At 39.8% G+C, this 12,054-nt stretch overlaps 2 protein-coding genes across 2 annotated transcripts; both read right to left on the reverse strand.

Annotated features, from left to right (window-relative positions):
• Positions 1-369: 369 nt before the first annotated feature.
• On the reverse strand, positions 370-7,930 carry LOC306980539 (E3 ubiquitin-protein ligase TRIM47-like). The gene is made up of 5 exons (XM_079579971.1): positions 7,908-7,930; positions 6,050-6,334; positions 3,780-4,104; positions 1,303-1,506; positions 370-468 (listed from the first exon to the last, which is right to left on the reverse strand). Coding segments are annotated over exons 1-5 (843 nt in total). The 5' UTR covers positions 7,910-7,930; the 3' UTR covers positions 370-441.
• Positions 7,931-7,958: 28 nt separating this feature from the next.
• LOC306981009 (E3 ubiquitin/ISG15 ligase TRIM25-like) lies at positions 7,959-11,506 on the reverse strand (the record flags this gene model as incomplete). The annotated part of the gene is made up of 8 exons (XM_079580555.1): positions 11,438-11,506; positions 10,442-11,028; positions 10,283-10,378; positions 9,985-10,218; positions 9,725-9,872; positions 9,618-9,644; positions 9,261-9,520; positions 7,959-7,997 (listed from the first exon to the last, which is right to left on the reverse strand). The coding sequence occupies exons 2-8, from the start codon at positions 11,018-11,020 to the stop codon at positions 7,959-7,961; spliced, it is 1,383 nt and encodes a 460-aa protein (XP_079436681.1). The 5' UTR covers positions 11,021-11,028; positions 11,438-11,506.
• Between the last annotated feature and the right edge of the window lie 548 nt (positions 11,507-12,054).

The following is a 12,054-nucleotide window of genomic DNA, read 5'->3' on the forward strand; positions in this document are numbered from 1 at the left end:
GCCAAAGCTCCACAAGCCACTCCCTCCAACTTTTTTTCTTTTTCTTCTTCCTTATCCACTCTGTGTTTCGGCACATGCAAATAAAGACCCACGAAATTGCGAGGTGTGGCACAGCACATACAACTGGTTTACAACTGCTCGAATAACCAGCCGACACAGGTTTATTTGGTTATAAAACTGCACCATTTAATTCACACCAAAATCCATAGAAAAATAGGACGTTTCACTTTTTTTTTTAACCACACACACAGTCACCCATAACCATTCACATGTTTAAGAGAGCATTTTCATTTATATCAATTGTAAACATTAACAAGTCCCTGAGAGTGTGATGAAGGATTTATTGGTGACATTTTTGCTGTCACTGCGGGCTGTTTAAACTCCAGAATTGTAGGAGAAAAGTGGTTTGAGCTTGTAAACTTTATTGTGTCCGTCCGGCAGTCACAATGGAGCAGCGAGCAAAAATCTCTGGGGGAGAAAAAGATAAAAACATTGAGTGTGTTTACATGTGTTTAAGTAACGTGTTTATCCGGCATATCCTGGTTATGACAGTATTCTGGATATGATGATTACACGCGTCCGAGAAACCGGGATACTCATATCCCTGTTTACATGAGAAACTACAGTATCCTGGATAATTAGGCTCCAGAGAGGGGCGGAGCTAATGATAAATATGGTAAGGAGCTAAAATACTTTAACAATGTGGCTGACAAAAGGCTTTTCTGACATTTCCCCAAGCACAGGGACAAGAACTATCCAAAGAAGCCCTTACCCAAATATGGGCCAGGGTAACAAATCATTTGAAAGCTAAGACCTACAGAACTGATCTAAGCTTCTTACTTGTTTGTGTTATCACGCTTTAGTTTAGTTGTTTTGCATTGTTTAATGATGCTTTCATTGCTTTGTTGTTGCATTTTTGCCACATTTAGTCATGTTTTTTGTATAATGAATATTCCATGGAGAGGAAAAAGTCTTTTTCAAGGTTATTTCAATATTTTGCTGAAGAGAGTACATTATAGAAGCCCAGGTTCCAAATAAAATGGCTGCCATATCGGTTTCAAAAGTTCGCACATGCTCAGTACGTCAGCAATGGCGAAAAAACAGAATACTGTGTTTACATATCCTGGAAACTGAGGGAATATCATGGCTTCTAATAACCTGGTGGATATTGGCTTATCCAGGAAACTGAAATCAGGATTCTGTGTTTACAAGAACCAGAGAAAACCAGGAAACTTCAAATCCCCATTAATAACCTGGATACTTGAGTGAATGTAAAACATTGTTATGATAAAAATGTCTGACCTGTAGAAAGTGCAGATTGTCGTCCATCTGCAGAAGTTGGTCCACCTCGTCCTGTCTCCTCTGCAGCTCGGCAGTGTCCTCCTCCAGCTCGATCATGAGGTCTTTGTTATTTTCAATCTCTGCGGTCAACTTCAGCTCCTCCACCTCGGACAGTCTCTCCTGTATCGTCTGTGCAAGTCTGGAATGTTTGCGTTTTAGCTGAACCTGCAACAATATGATCATAATGAAATGATCTTGTTCTTTGGAGACTTTTCACCATTCAAAAGATTGATCGTTTTTAATCCTTATCACTACGGCAACAATCCTCATTTTATATCACTGTGAAACCCATCCATAGTTAACAGAATGTCAGAGCTGTTATCCAAATAACCTGGACAAATTGGGGTTTAGTGACTTGTCCAATACGATTCGGTGACACTGGATGCAGGGAGCGCATGGACTTGTAATTGTACTTCTTAAAGTAGTTCTACAACATGACTACATTTGTATTTGTTATTTTAATGATGCTGAGTTCCATCGTTTGTCACTGTTCTTAGAGTGTGTGTCCTCCATCAAAAACTGGCCACTAACTGCTTGCAAATTAATTCAAACAAGACTGAAACGCTTATCTTTGCGCCAGACCACAAGATCCCGCTGATCAAACAGCACCTCTTTCAAACCCAGCCTCAGAAACCTGGGGTTGTGTTTGACCAGGCCAGGTCTTTGGAGACACATTCAAAACAGCTGGTCCGAAATTGCTTTTATCACCTAAGGAACATCTCCCCAATGTTGTCAAAAAAGGACCTGGAAATGATAATTCATGCTTTCATATCAACAAGACTTGCCATTTGCAACGGTCTTTACCTGTCTGAATAAGTCTGCTCTGAACAAACTGAGAATTGTTCAGACTCTGCTGCTCGACTTTTAACAGGTCCCTCTCGAAGGTCTCATATCACTCCAGTCTTATCAGCTCTCCATTGGCTACCAGTAAAATTCAGGATTCATTTTAAGATTTTAGTGCTTCAGAGCCTTAAATGGTCAGACCCCACAGTACATGCGGGACCTTTTGAGCCTGTTCTCCTCTGGCCGGAACCTGCTTGTAGTCCCCAAGACTCAAGACCCGAGGGAACCTCTCATTTCAGTCTGTCGACCCCAGACTGTGGAACACCCTGTAGGGCTTTTCGACAGGACCAGATCGGAACGGACCGGTGCGGTTTGAGGGTGTTTCGACAGCCAACAGTGAACCGCTCCACTTGCATATTCAAAGCTTTCTCTTCACAAATTAAACCAGGCTCTATCATGACTTGTTCACAGAAAATATAGACAATTTTGGCCCTCTCCACTCATAGCCTTCATGTCTGATTTTGATGTGGAAACATTCAATAAAATCATATTCATGTCAGTAATCTACTGCTCAAGTTTTCAAGTTTGATTTGCACAGTTTTCTCATTTCCCATTCTTATTGCCCAAATGAGAGGAGCGAGGCCTCAAATCTCCCTTTTTTATTTTGGACGCAACGGAATAAAGTTAACATACATCACATGGCAACGCTGATTTTTACTTCGCTTCAGTATGGATTGAGCCTAGAGGCTGATCAGAGACGGGCAGGCTATATTAAAGTGTATTTTATAAATTAGTTTAGGAAAACATTTGCAAATGATTTTTCCTATTGCTGTTCAATAAGGCATAATAGGCAATAAGGCATAATAAAAGGCATAATATAGTAATAATTGTATAAATATTTTTTTGTTGATGAGCGCTCTGTCCCACCTAATGGCCACATATAGCATATACAAAGGTGTTTTGATTCAGGGCTAAAGCACAGTGATATAGGCTGTGGTTGTTGCTACATTAATATAAATGTCTTTGGCCACTCCATAACGACCCAGACCACTTTACCCTAAAGTCACTTGAAACACGAGCTGGTCCGGTCAAAATCCCCGTCTCGTGTCTGTGTCTGGCCGACTCTGTTGACTCTTTCAAAAAGGACCTTTTGGTTGATGGGTTTTCACGAGTGTCACTTTCACTTTGCATGTATATACATTTCTATATTGTTTGTTTTTTATTCTTTGTCTTGTAAAGGACTTTGTGATTTTATCTGTGAAAAGCGCTTTAGAAATAAACTTTACAAATTGTTTTACTTCTGCTTGAGTTATAGTATTATGAAGAAGCTGTACTCTGACTTGAGTAAAAAAGAAAAAATAGTTACTCGTTCCTCAGTGACTTAAAAGCTTCATGTGACACATAAAATAGTTTGTGTTTCATACTTCATTCTTCCGATTAAACATCTTGTTGTGTAATTTTCTGGCATTTCCTTTTTTTTTTCTTTTTTTCTTTTACACAATTTCACATTTAGTTCCTCATCATTTATGTCACCACTGAATAAATGGTTTACTTTCGTTTTTTATGTAGCTCTTGTGAACGGTAGTCATCATTCTTTCATGTCCCTTTTACTATTAATAAAATCTCCCCCTCCTCTTGCACTTTATTTGTTTTACCTTCTTCCGCATGGCCTCCTTCTTCACCGTGACGGCGCGATGCCCCCTGTGGTCAGCCTGGGCGCATATGGCGCAGATGCACGTCTGGTCAGTCCTGCAGAACCACTCCAGCTGCCTCCCGTGCACTTTACACACGGGGCCCTCCAGGTTCTTCACCACGTCGACCAGCAGATGGCGCCCCAGCTCTGCGTCCTGGTAATGCGGCTGCAAATGGAAGTCACAGTAGGAAGCCAGGCACTCCACGCAGGACTTGAGCGCGGCGCGTGGGACGGGACACAGGTCACAAGGGACCTCTCCGGCTCTTAAAGGGGCCTGGCATCCGTCACTGTGAAGGAACGAGTGTTTTCTGTTATAATCTGGATCATAAACTTGAGTGAGTGAGTAAAAACATACACTCACTGCAAAAGACAACATTCTCGACCACAAATCCAAACATTGACAACATGTAAAGAAAAGGGGCCTGAGCTCAAACCACGCCCACCCATCAACCTCATATGTCTACATTAAAATCATTACATTCCATAGATAAGAATAATCTATCAGACCAGCTGTACAAAGTCTAAAAAACAAGTGGCTACTTAAAGCAGTAACTAAGTAACTCATGCCCCTAGAGGTCATAAGCGCCACTGCAGGTGTCGTGCAAGTTGCGTTTTTTTACTCATTAATTGTCCGTGAGAGTAAAGATCTTTATTTTTTCACTCAAACTTGGCTGTAAATACTGTTTAAGTGGTGCTAGCCCGCAGTTAGCTTTGCCCGTTTGCCTGTTAGATTCCATTAGTGTGTATTGGTGGCTCCGACCCGGTGGCAGGGAAGTTGCACGGGTGGTTGCGCCTTATTATGATTAGCTTAAGCTTTTTCGTAACGGTAAAAATACCACCACCACTCTGTGGTGGAAAAAATACATTTACTACAAAAACAAAAAGTCAGGTACCCCAGATTTAAGTAAGAGGAACGTTACTTGGAAAGATAATTGGCCCAAACAATTACTCAAGTAAATTAAACAAGTAAAAATAAAAAAGTACTGGTGACACTTTATAATAATTACACCTTATTTAGCCTTAATAAATGATGAACACTTAATTCATCATGAACAATTTATTAGTTAACACTACTACTTTTACTTCAATGTTAAATAACTACTTAACTACTACATTTAATGCCTAACTCATGATGAATCGTTGTCCATACTTGACTTATTCCTTTGTTAAGTAGTTAATAAGTGTTAGTCACAATTAACTAAGGCATTGTTCAAGATTAATTAACGGTTAACTCATCATTTATAAAGGCTAAATAATGAGTAGTTATTATAAAGTGTTACCAAGAATTCTAAAGAACAAGGTGCACAAGACGAACTACATCTATTTTATTGATCAAAATGAAACAATGAAAATGAAACCACTTCATCAGTGTGGTTTTCACATCTTTCTGATCTTTCAGTTTCAACCGTTCCCTTTAGTCACACTCTTCCCCAAAGTGATCTCCTGACGCTGCTGTGACGTGTCGTCTCAGCTGATTTACGGCTACTTCCATCAGTGGGAAAACAACCTGTAAATCAGGTGACCACTCTGAGGAAGAGAGTAGGAAGTGAGCAGCTGAAACCACACCGGTCTGAGTAAAAGAACCACATTAATAATATTGTATAATAATCATAATCAATCATCAATAATCATCCCAATCAGACAACAAATTAACCATATTTGATTATTGTCAATGATGTTTAGCGTCAGTTTTGTGCATTAATTTGTTGATAGAGACAATGAGATGTTGCCAGTAGCTTGAAACAGGGTTCACACTGCAACACAACACTGCCATTGGGCAATACACTTTTTGTGCGCCCAAGGTAGACATACTGTACAAGTTTGAGTATTTTTCGTCGTGTTTACTTCTTGCTACTTTTATTCTTATAGCTGGACCTTAGTGTTGGTTTCGTACCTGACGGTTTCGGCTGTGGCCTTCCTCAGGATTGATGAAACCACTTGATCAGTGTGGTTTTCACATCTTTCTGATCTTTCAGTTTCAACCGTTCCCTTTAGTCCCACTGAAGGGAACGGTTGATGTGGAAGATCACAACTGTAGCTGAAACCGTCAGGTACGAAACCAACACTAAGGTCTGGCTATAAGAATAAAGTAGCATCATTTTTAGAAGACCTAATGAACCTAATTGGACTTGTCAATTTCCTTCTATCAGGAGCTAAACACATATTTCAGACTATACAAACGTCAACAACTGCATTTAGGACATACTGTAGTTGATCCAAAATCCAACTCACCCCTCGTCTCCATCGCACTGGGAGAAGCCGGTCTCCAGTACTTTGAGCTGAGGTCTTGATTTGAAGCAGGCTTTACACAGAGGACAGAGACACTGTCCCTGGACCCGCCAATACTCCCCGATGCAGCTCAGGCAGAAGACATGTCCACAGGGCAGGGGCACGGGACGGCTGAAGACGTCCAGGCAAATGCAGCACTTGGGGCGATCTGACATCGAGCTCCCTCGGGACAAAGAGGTGCGACTGGCTTTGAATGAACTGTTTTTTCTTTTGCTGGAGCGGGCACGCCTGTAATACAAATGCGCCATAGTTACGTCATGTACTTTGATATTGTGATACAGCCAAGATGTAATAATGCAGTGGAGCACATTCAAATGCCTCACCATGTTACTCAATACTAGGAACGTATTACTAAACCACATCATAAACTGAGGATAATAAAGAGTATATCTTTAAACATGTTGTATAGCTTATGTATTAACCTTTATGAGACATATTAAGACCTAGATTTAATTCTCAGAGTGACCTGGCCAAGAGATCAGCAGCACTAGATTTAAGCAAGTCTAAACAGAAATGAAAAACTATAGGCCGCGACTTAGAGAACTTAGAAAGCTTGTTGTGGCACATACAGTACCATGAAATACCACCACTGTCACGCTGACACTTCTCACATTTCGTAACCACGGGCCTCCGACTATGACTATTACTACTACTACTATGGGAAAAAAGACGGTCATCTAATTTCTGTTTCGTTTTAGTCTCCCTGTGTTTTGTTGGGCAATCTGTGAACCCTCACCTGAACCGAGCACGTCTTCCCTAGTTGGATTTTACCCAAATCTAAAAGATTCTTGAAAAAAAGCGTCAAAATAGCAAAAAAAAAAAGAGAATTCAATGAGAAAATGCAACAAAAAAGGCATCATAAAAGTGGAAAAAAAGGTTACAAAAAACATGATAAAAAGTAGCAAAAATGCAGTAACAAAAAAGTCAGTTTTGTAGGTCTGAGCTTTCAAATGAAGCCTTTAGATTTGGGTAAAGCCAAACTGGAGAAAATGTGCTCTGTTCAGGTGAGGGTTAAGAGGTTAATACTGAATAACATAATTATTGACTGTTACTGTACAACATTTGTGCCAAAATTCTTGAAGCCATGAACAAAAGAATTATCACTGAGATTTAATCCTGCAAATACATTTACATTAATAATACTAACAGAGTAATATTGACTTTAAATGAAGTATGAAGTATGTCACATTTTTCTATCTTATTTTATACGTTCATTGTAAACAAATTGACTTTGAGTTTCCAGAAAAGCGCGATATAAAACCAATAATGCTTATTATTATCATTAATAGTTTTAAAAGTAGGGACTTAATAAATATATTAATGTTTACATTTTTATTGTGCTCGACCAGCCTTTCCCAAAGTCCAGAAGATCATGGCCTCTTTATGAATCCGAAAATCTCTTGGGCCCCCCAATAATAATATATTTACTCTATTCAAAGGAATTTATTATTATTTTACTGCGAAAATTACATAAAAGGAACATCTAGGAATGACTGAGAGTTAAATACTGGTTTACAGTAGTACAGTAGTTTTGTTTTCAATGTGCTTGTTTTGATAGTGTTTGGGAGGCCCCCAGGGACCACACTTTGAGAACCACTGAGCAGAGACAATATAACATATAGTCAAGTCTCAAAGTACACATAGAAAAGCCTTAATGTAATTAAATGTAACTTGAAAAAGTCAAACTTAAGTTTCTCATTTGTTCATCCACAATATTTACTCAAACTAGTCAATTGTATTCAGTAAAAGTATTGCCAGTACTATGCTATATATCTCAGAATAAATGAAGAATCATACTTACATAGAAGCTGTTGTGTTTATCCTTGGTCTTCTCTGTGTTGTTTTATTTGAGCTAAGCCTTGCCTCTGCTGAAGTCATTCTGCAAAGCATGCTGGGAAAAAGAGGCGGAGCCAATGTTGCAAGAGTCAGTTCCAGCTCCCTGCTCGTCCCGATGCTCTTTATAATGTAAGCAGCTCTGCCATGATTCACTCAAATGCCTGTTGTTTTGGTTCCCCGAGAGTCTGCGCATGTTAACGCAAAACACTTGTCTGAAAGGAAAGTCCCAAGTGCAGAAGAAAAATCTGAATGAAATGACCTGATAAGACTTGGGTTGGGAAATCATAAACAGTGGAAGGTGCCATATAAGGAAGTCAATGGGCATAATAAAGGAGAGATATGAACAAATGAGAGGCAGTATTTCAATGGTGTACAGTTTTATAGCACTGTCATGGACTAAAGACACAATACAGCTACTTTCTCCAATGAAGGATTTGTCGGGCAAAAGTTGCAAAAGATGATGTTTCAGTAAAAGTAGAAGAAGAAGGAACTTTATTTATACAGCAGCTTTTACAGATAAACAAGTCGAGATAAAAAGAGTGGCTATAAAAGCATAAAGAATAAGGGTAACCAGATCCCAGTCCCAGTTTTGAGCCCCCTGTCCCATGTCCCCTTATATTCCCCAAACCATTGATATACTTTCAAAGCTATTCCCAGGGTTTTCACCGGTGTCAGGCCCGAAGCAGCATTTTTATGTTTTTTCTTTTTTTTACATGAAACTTCCTCACTTTTGGCCTTGTGTGCATCAAAGAAGGTTTACATCACGATTAAGCCAATTAATAAAATCTCAAAAGTCTGTCACCTCAATGCTGATTTGTTCAGATTAACATTACCATTTCGTCTACCACAAAAACATGTACAATCGGCAGCTTGACAATACATTTTAGAATTTGTATACCATGTTCACAATATACCTAAAAATTTGCCTCTATTTTGACATCGTTTCAGGTTGGGAAGACGCTGCTGCTCCACTCACACCAGAGGAGCTACTCTGTTCCTGGTTTTCCTCTTTTTTTTGCTTATTTAAATTAGTAAAATAAGCGCTCCAGTCATACACGGAGCGCAGTCCCATTGGCTCTGACTTCTTCGCTTTGCTGAACAGGTAGAAAAACGGATATAGTTTCTCAATAAACTTTTCCCCTTTGAACGAGTGTATATGCACATATCTGTCGACGTCATAGAAAGACACTCTGCCTTCTTCATAGTCCAAAAATACTCCAATGTCATTTGGTCTGTGGGCTAAATGGAGCTCTTTATATGGCAAACAGTGAGCGTCATAAGTACGACCATCTTTCCCTATTGCATAAAAGCCATTGACTGGTTTTACAGAGATTTGACCCTTTCTGGGGACAGACTCTTTGGCGACACCCACGTCCCAGTTGCTTCTGGAGCCGACCTGCACCTCCCAGTAATGGCGCCCGGAGGTGAAGCCCTGTTTGGTGAAGACCATGGGGAGTCCGAACCTGTCCGGACTGTCTGTCACGGTGTGGGTCGGGTATTTGTGGTGCTTTATGCGTTCGTCAGAGTCGTACACAACAAGGCAGCGACTGGCAGTGGCAGAGTCAAAGGTTAATGTTCCTGAGGAGAAAAGGATCATTAGTATTGTTAGTGCCCTCTTTGTGAAATTTGATTTATTGATTCTTAATAGTATAGATGCTGAACGTCAGAATCTTACCTTTATGTTGCTTCATCTTGACAATTTCTGAAAACACAACAGCAATTTGTTAGAACTAATAATAAAAACGCATATCTCTGAGCTTTGTTAAATGTGCAGAGCTGTACCTGTCTTAGTAAGGCTTTCCAAGACAGATTGAAACTTGTTCAGGAGTTCAGATACTTCCAGTCTCACAGTCTCCAAACCCACATCCGAGTTGACCATAGTTTTAGTCCAATCATTCATCTCAGAGCGACTGTTAATAGTCTGCACCGTCTACAAGTATAAAAGAAAATCAGATTTCTAACTAACTCCTTAGAAAGAGCTTTTACCTCTGGACTTCATTGTGATATTTGACCAATGCCTTAGGGAGGAAGTCCTCACTGACCCGTAGTAGATGAAGTGCGTCATCATTTTGCATCAGCTCCTCCAGCTCCGACCTCTTCAGCTGCAAGTGACTGATCTCCTCTTGCAGCTCTTTGATAATGCCTTCATCTCGTTCCTTGTATGTCTTGAGTTTCTCTTCGATGGATGTTTTCACTTTGGTCTGGGCTTCTTGCATGTGTCTCATGAACGTAGCAACAACTGCATCCATGTTTTGGATTTCCTCCTGGGCCTTCACCTGTAGGAAACACACTCTTTCAATTCTTAATTTTCATTTAGTGTTTTGTAGATCGCGTACTTACATTTCTAATGGCTGATGAATCCTTGAAATGCTTTATTTTATCCACTCTTTCTTCAATCATCATTTTGACCTGTGCCATTTGAGACTCAATCTTCTCCTTCAAAATAAAAGCATCAGATCAATACTGTGGTTTGCATAAATGCCAACTTGACTGTCTTACCTTTATCTGGACTCCCTCCTCGTCCAAAGGAACTACATCATGATCTTGATGGTCTGTCTCAATGCACACCTTACAGATGCAAACTTCATCATCACGACAGTAAAAATCCAAAGCTTTGTCGTGTATTGGGCATATTCTTTCCTCAATATTGTCCACTGGGTCGATTAGCTTGTGCCTCATCAGCGCCGGGACTCTGAAATGTGGCTCTAAATGCTCTGAGCAATACGAAGTTTGGCAACCCAAGCATGATTTGGCTGCTTTGATGGCCTCCTCCATGCATATGTCACACTGAACTTGCGATAAACCATCAACGGTCTTTGGTATCTCGACTTTTCTTCGCTTTAGCTGCACAGAAATCTCCTCGATGACTGAGTTTGTGGATATTTCGGGTCTGACAGAGAATCTCTTTTTGCAGGTGGGACACTGGCAGAACTCGCCTCGGTCCCACTGCTGGTTTAGGCAGGACTTACAGAAACTATGTCCACACGGAGTAGTGACGGGATCGTTGAAGATGTTTGAACAAATGGAACAGTGGAAGTGGTCTTTTGCGAGTGAGCTAAGGACTGTGGTGGACGACATTATGGGATCTATGAAAAAAAAGTCTCATTTGTAAATAATGCTGATGTTTTAAAACGAGACACTGTTTGTTTGTTTTTTAACCTATTTTGTTTTAACCTGTAGCCTATTACCATGCTGCTACTTGCTGTAAAATATGAGTGCTGCCAACAAGTAATGTTAAGATAAATAGTTCAGAACTCTCTTAACTGTTGGATGCGTTTATTCCCCGAACAAACATAATTTTGGATTTGATGTGGTTTAACAAATGGTATAACACTTTTAAATTGCTAGTTGTTTTGAGGAGTAAAGTTAAGTGTCATAATGCAAGTCTCAACATCTCCCAATGACTCATCTTCACATGCTCGAGCAGAAATGGCCACATTAACTACAACTACTGCAAATGCAGATACTATAGTAATAATAATGAAAAACACTTACCGTATTTGTGCAATGTATCTATAAAAACACCTTTAAATTTCAATGATATTGACTGTGCCAATTGACTATGCTATGGCTGCAGCTTGTTGTCATTTATATTGCATTCGACTGAAAGTTTCTCGAGAGGATGTCTGTGGGCAACAGCTCCAGACACACTGGTAGGAGTGGTTATGTGTCATAGTTTACATGAAAATGAAACTTACGTGATCTTGTTTAAACAAGAACAACAAAATAAACTTTTTACAGGCATGATGATGTACTGGTGATCATAACACAGCATCCCATGTACAAGGTCTTTATTATGTCTTTTGCATTCATGCAATAGGAAAAATAGTCAATAGTCAACAATATAACTTGCCCATCTCTGATGGTTCTTTAGGCTCCATCTATAAAAGTGAAAGTAAAGATCAGCTGTGTCCCATGTGCTTGCCCACTAGGCAGCAGCAGTGCTTCTTGAATATTTTCATTTGGGACTTCCTGGATGATTAAGTGCAAGGTGGATGTAGCTGTTTCTTCCAAGCCGACCACCACCGGTAAGGAAGCCAAATGTAGCCATCTTAAAACAAATAAAATACTGATAATGAGTTTGAATCACAGAATTATGACTTTTAAACTTA

This window comes from Gobius niger (assembly GCF_951799975.1).
Source record: "Gobius niger genome assembly, chromosome: 21".
NCBI lineage: Eukaryota > Metazoa > Chordata > Actinopteri > Gobiiformes > Gobiidae > Gobius > Gobius niger.

Coding starts and splice junctions, on each gene's coding strand:
- LOC306980539 (XM_079579971.1), bottom strand. Junction 4,105..6,049: donor CAGTGCGATGGAGACGAGGG/GTGAGTTGGATT, acceptor GTTCCTTCACAG/TGACGGATGCCAGGCCCCTT. Junction 469..1,302: donor ACAATCTGCACTTTCTACAG/GTCAGACATTTT, acceptor TTTCTCCCCCAG/AGATTTTTGCTCGCTGCTCC.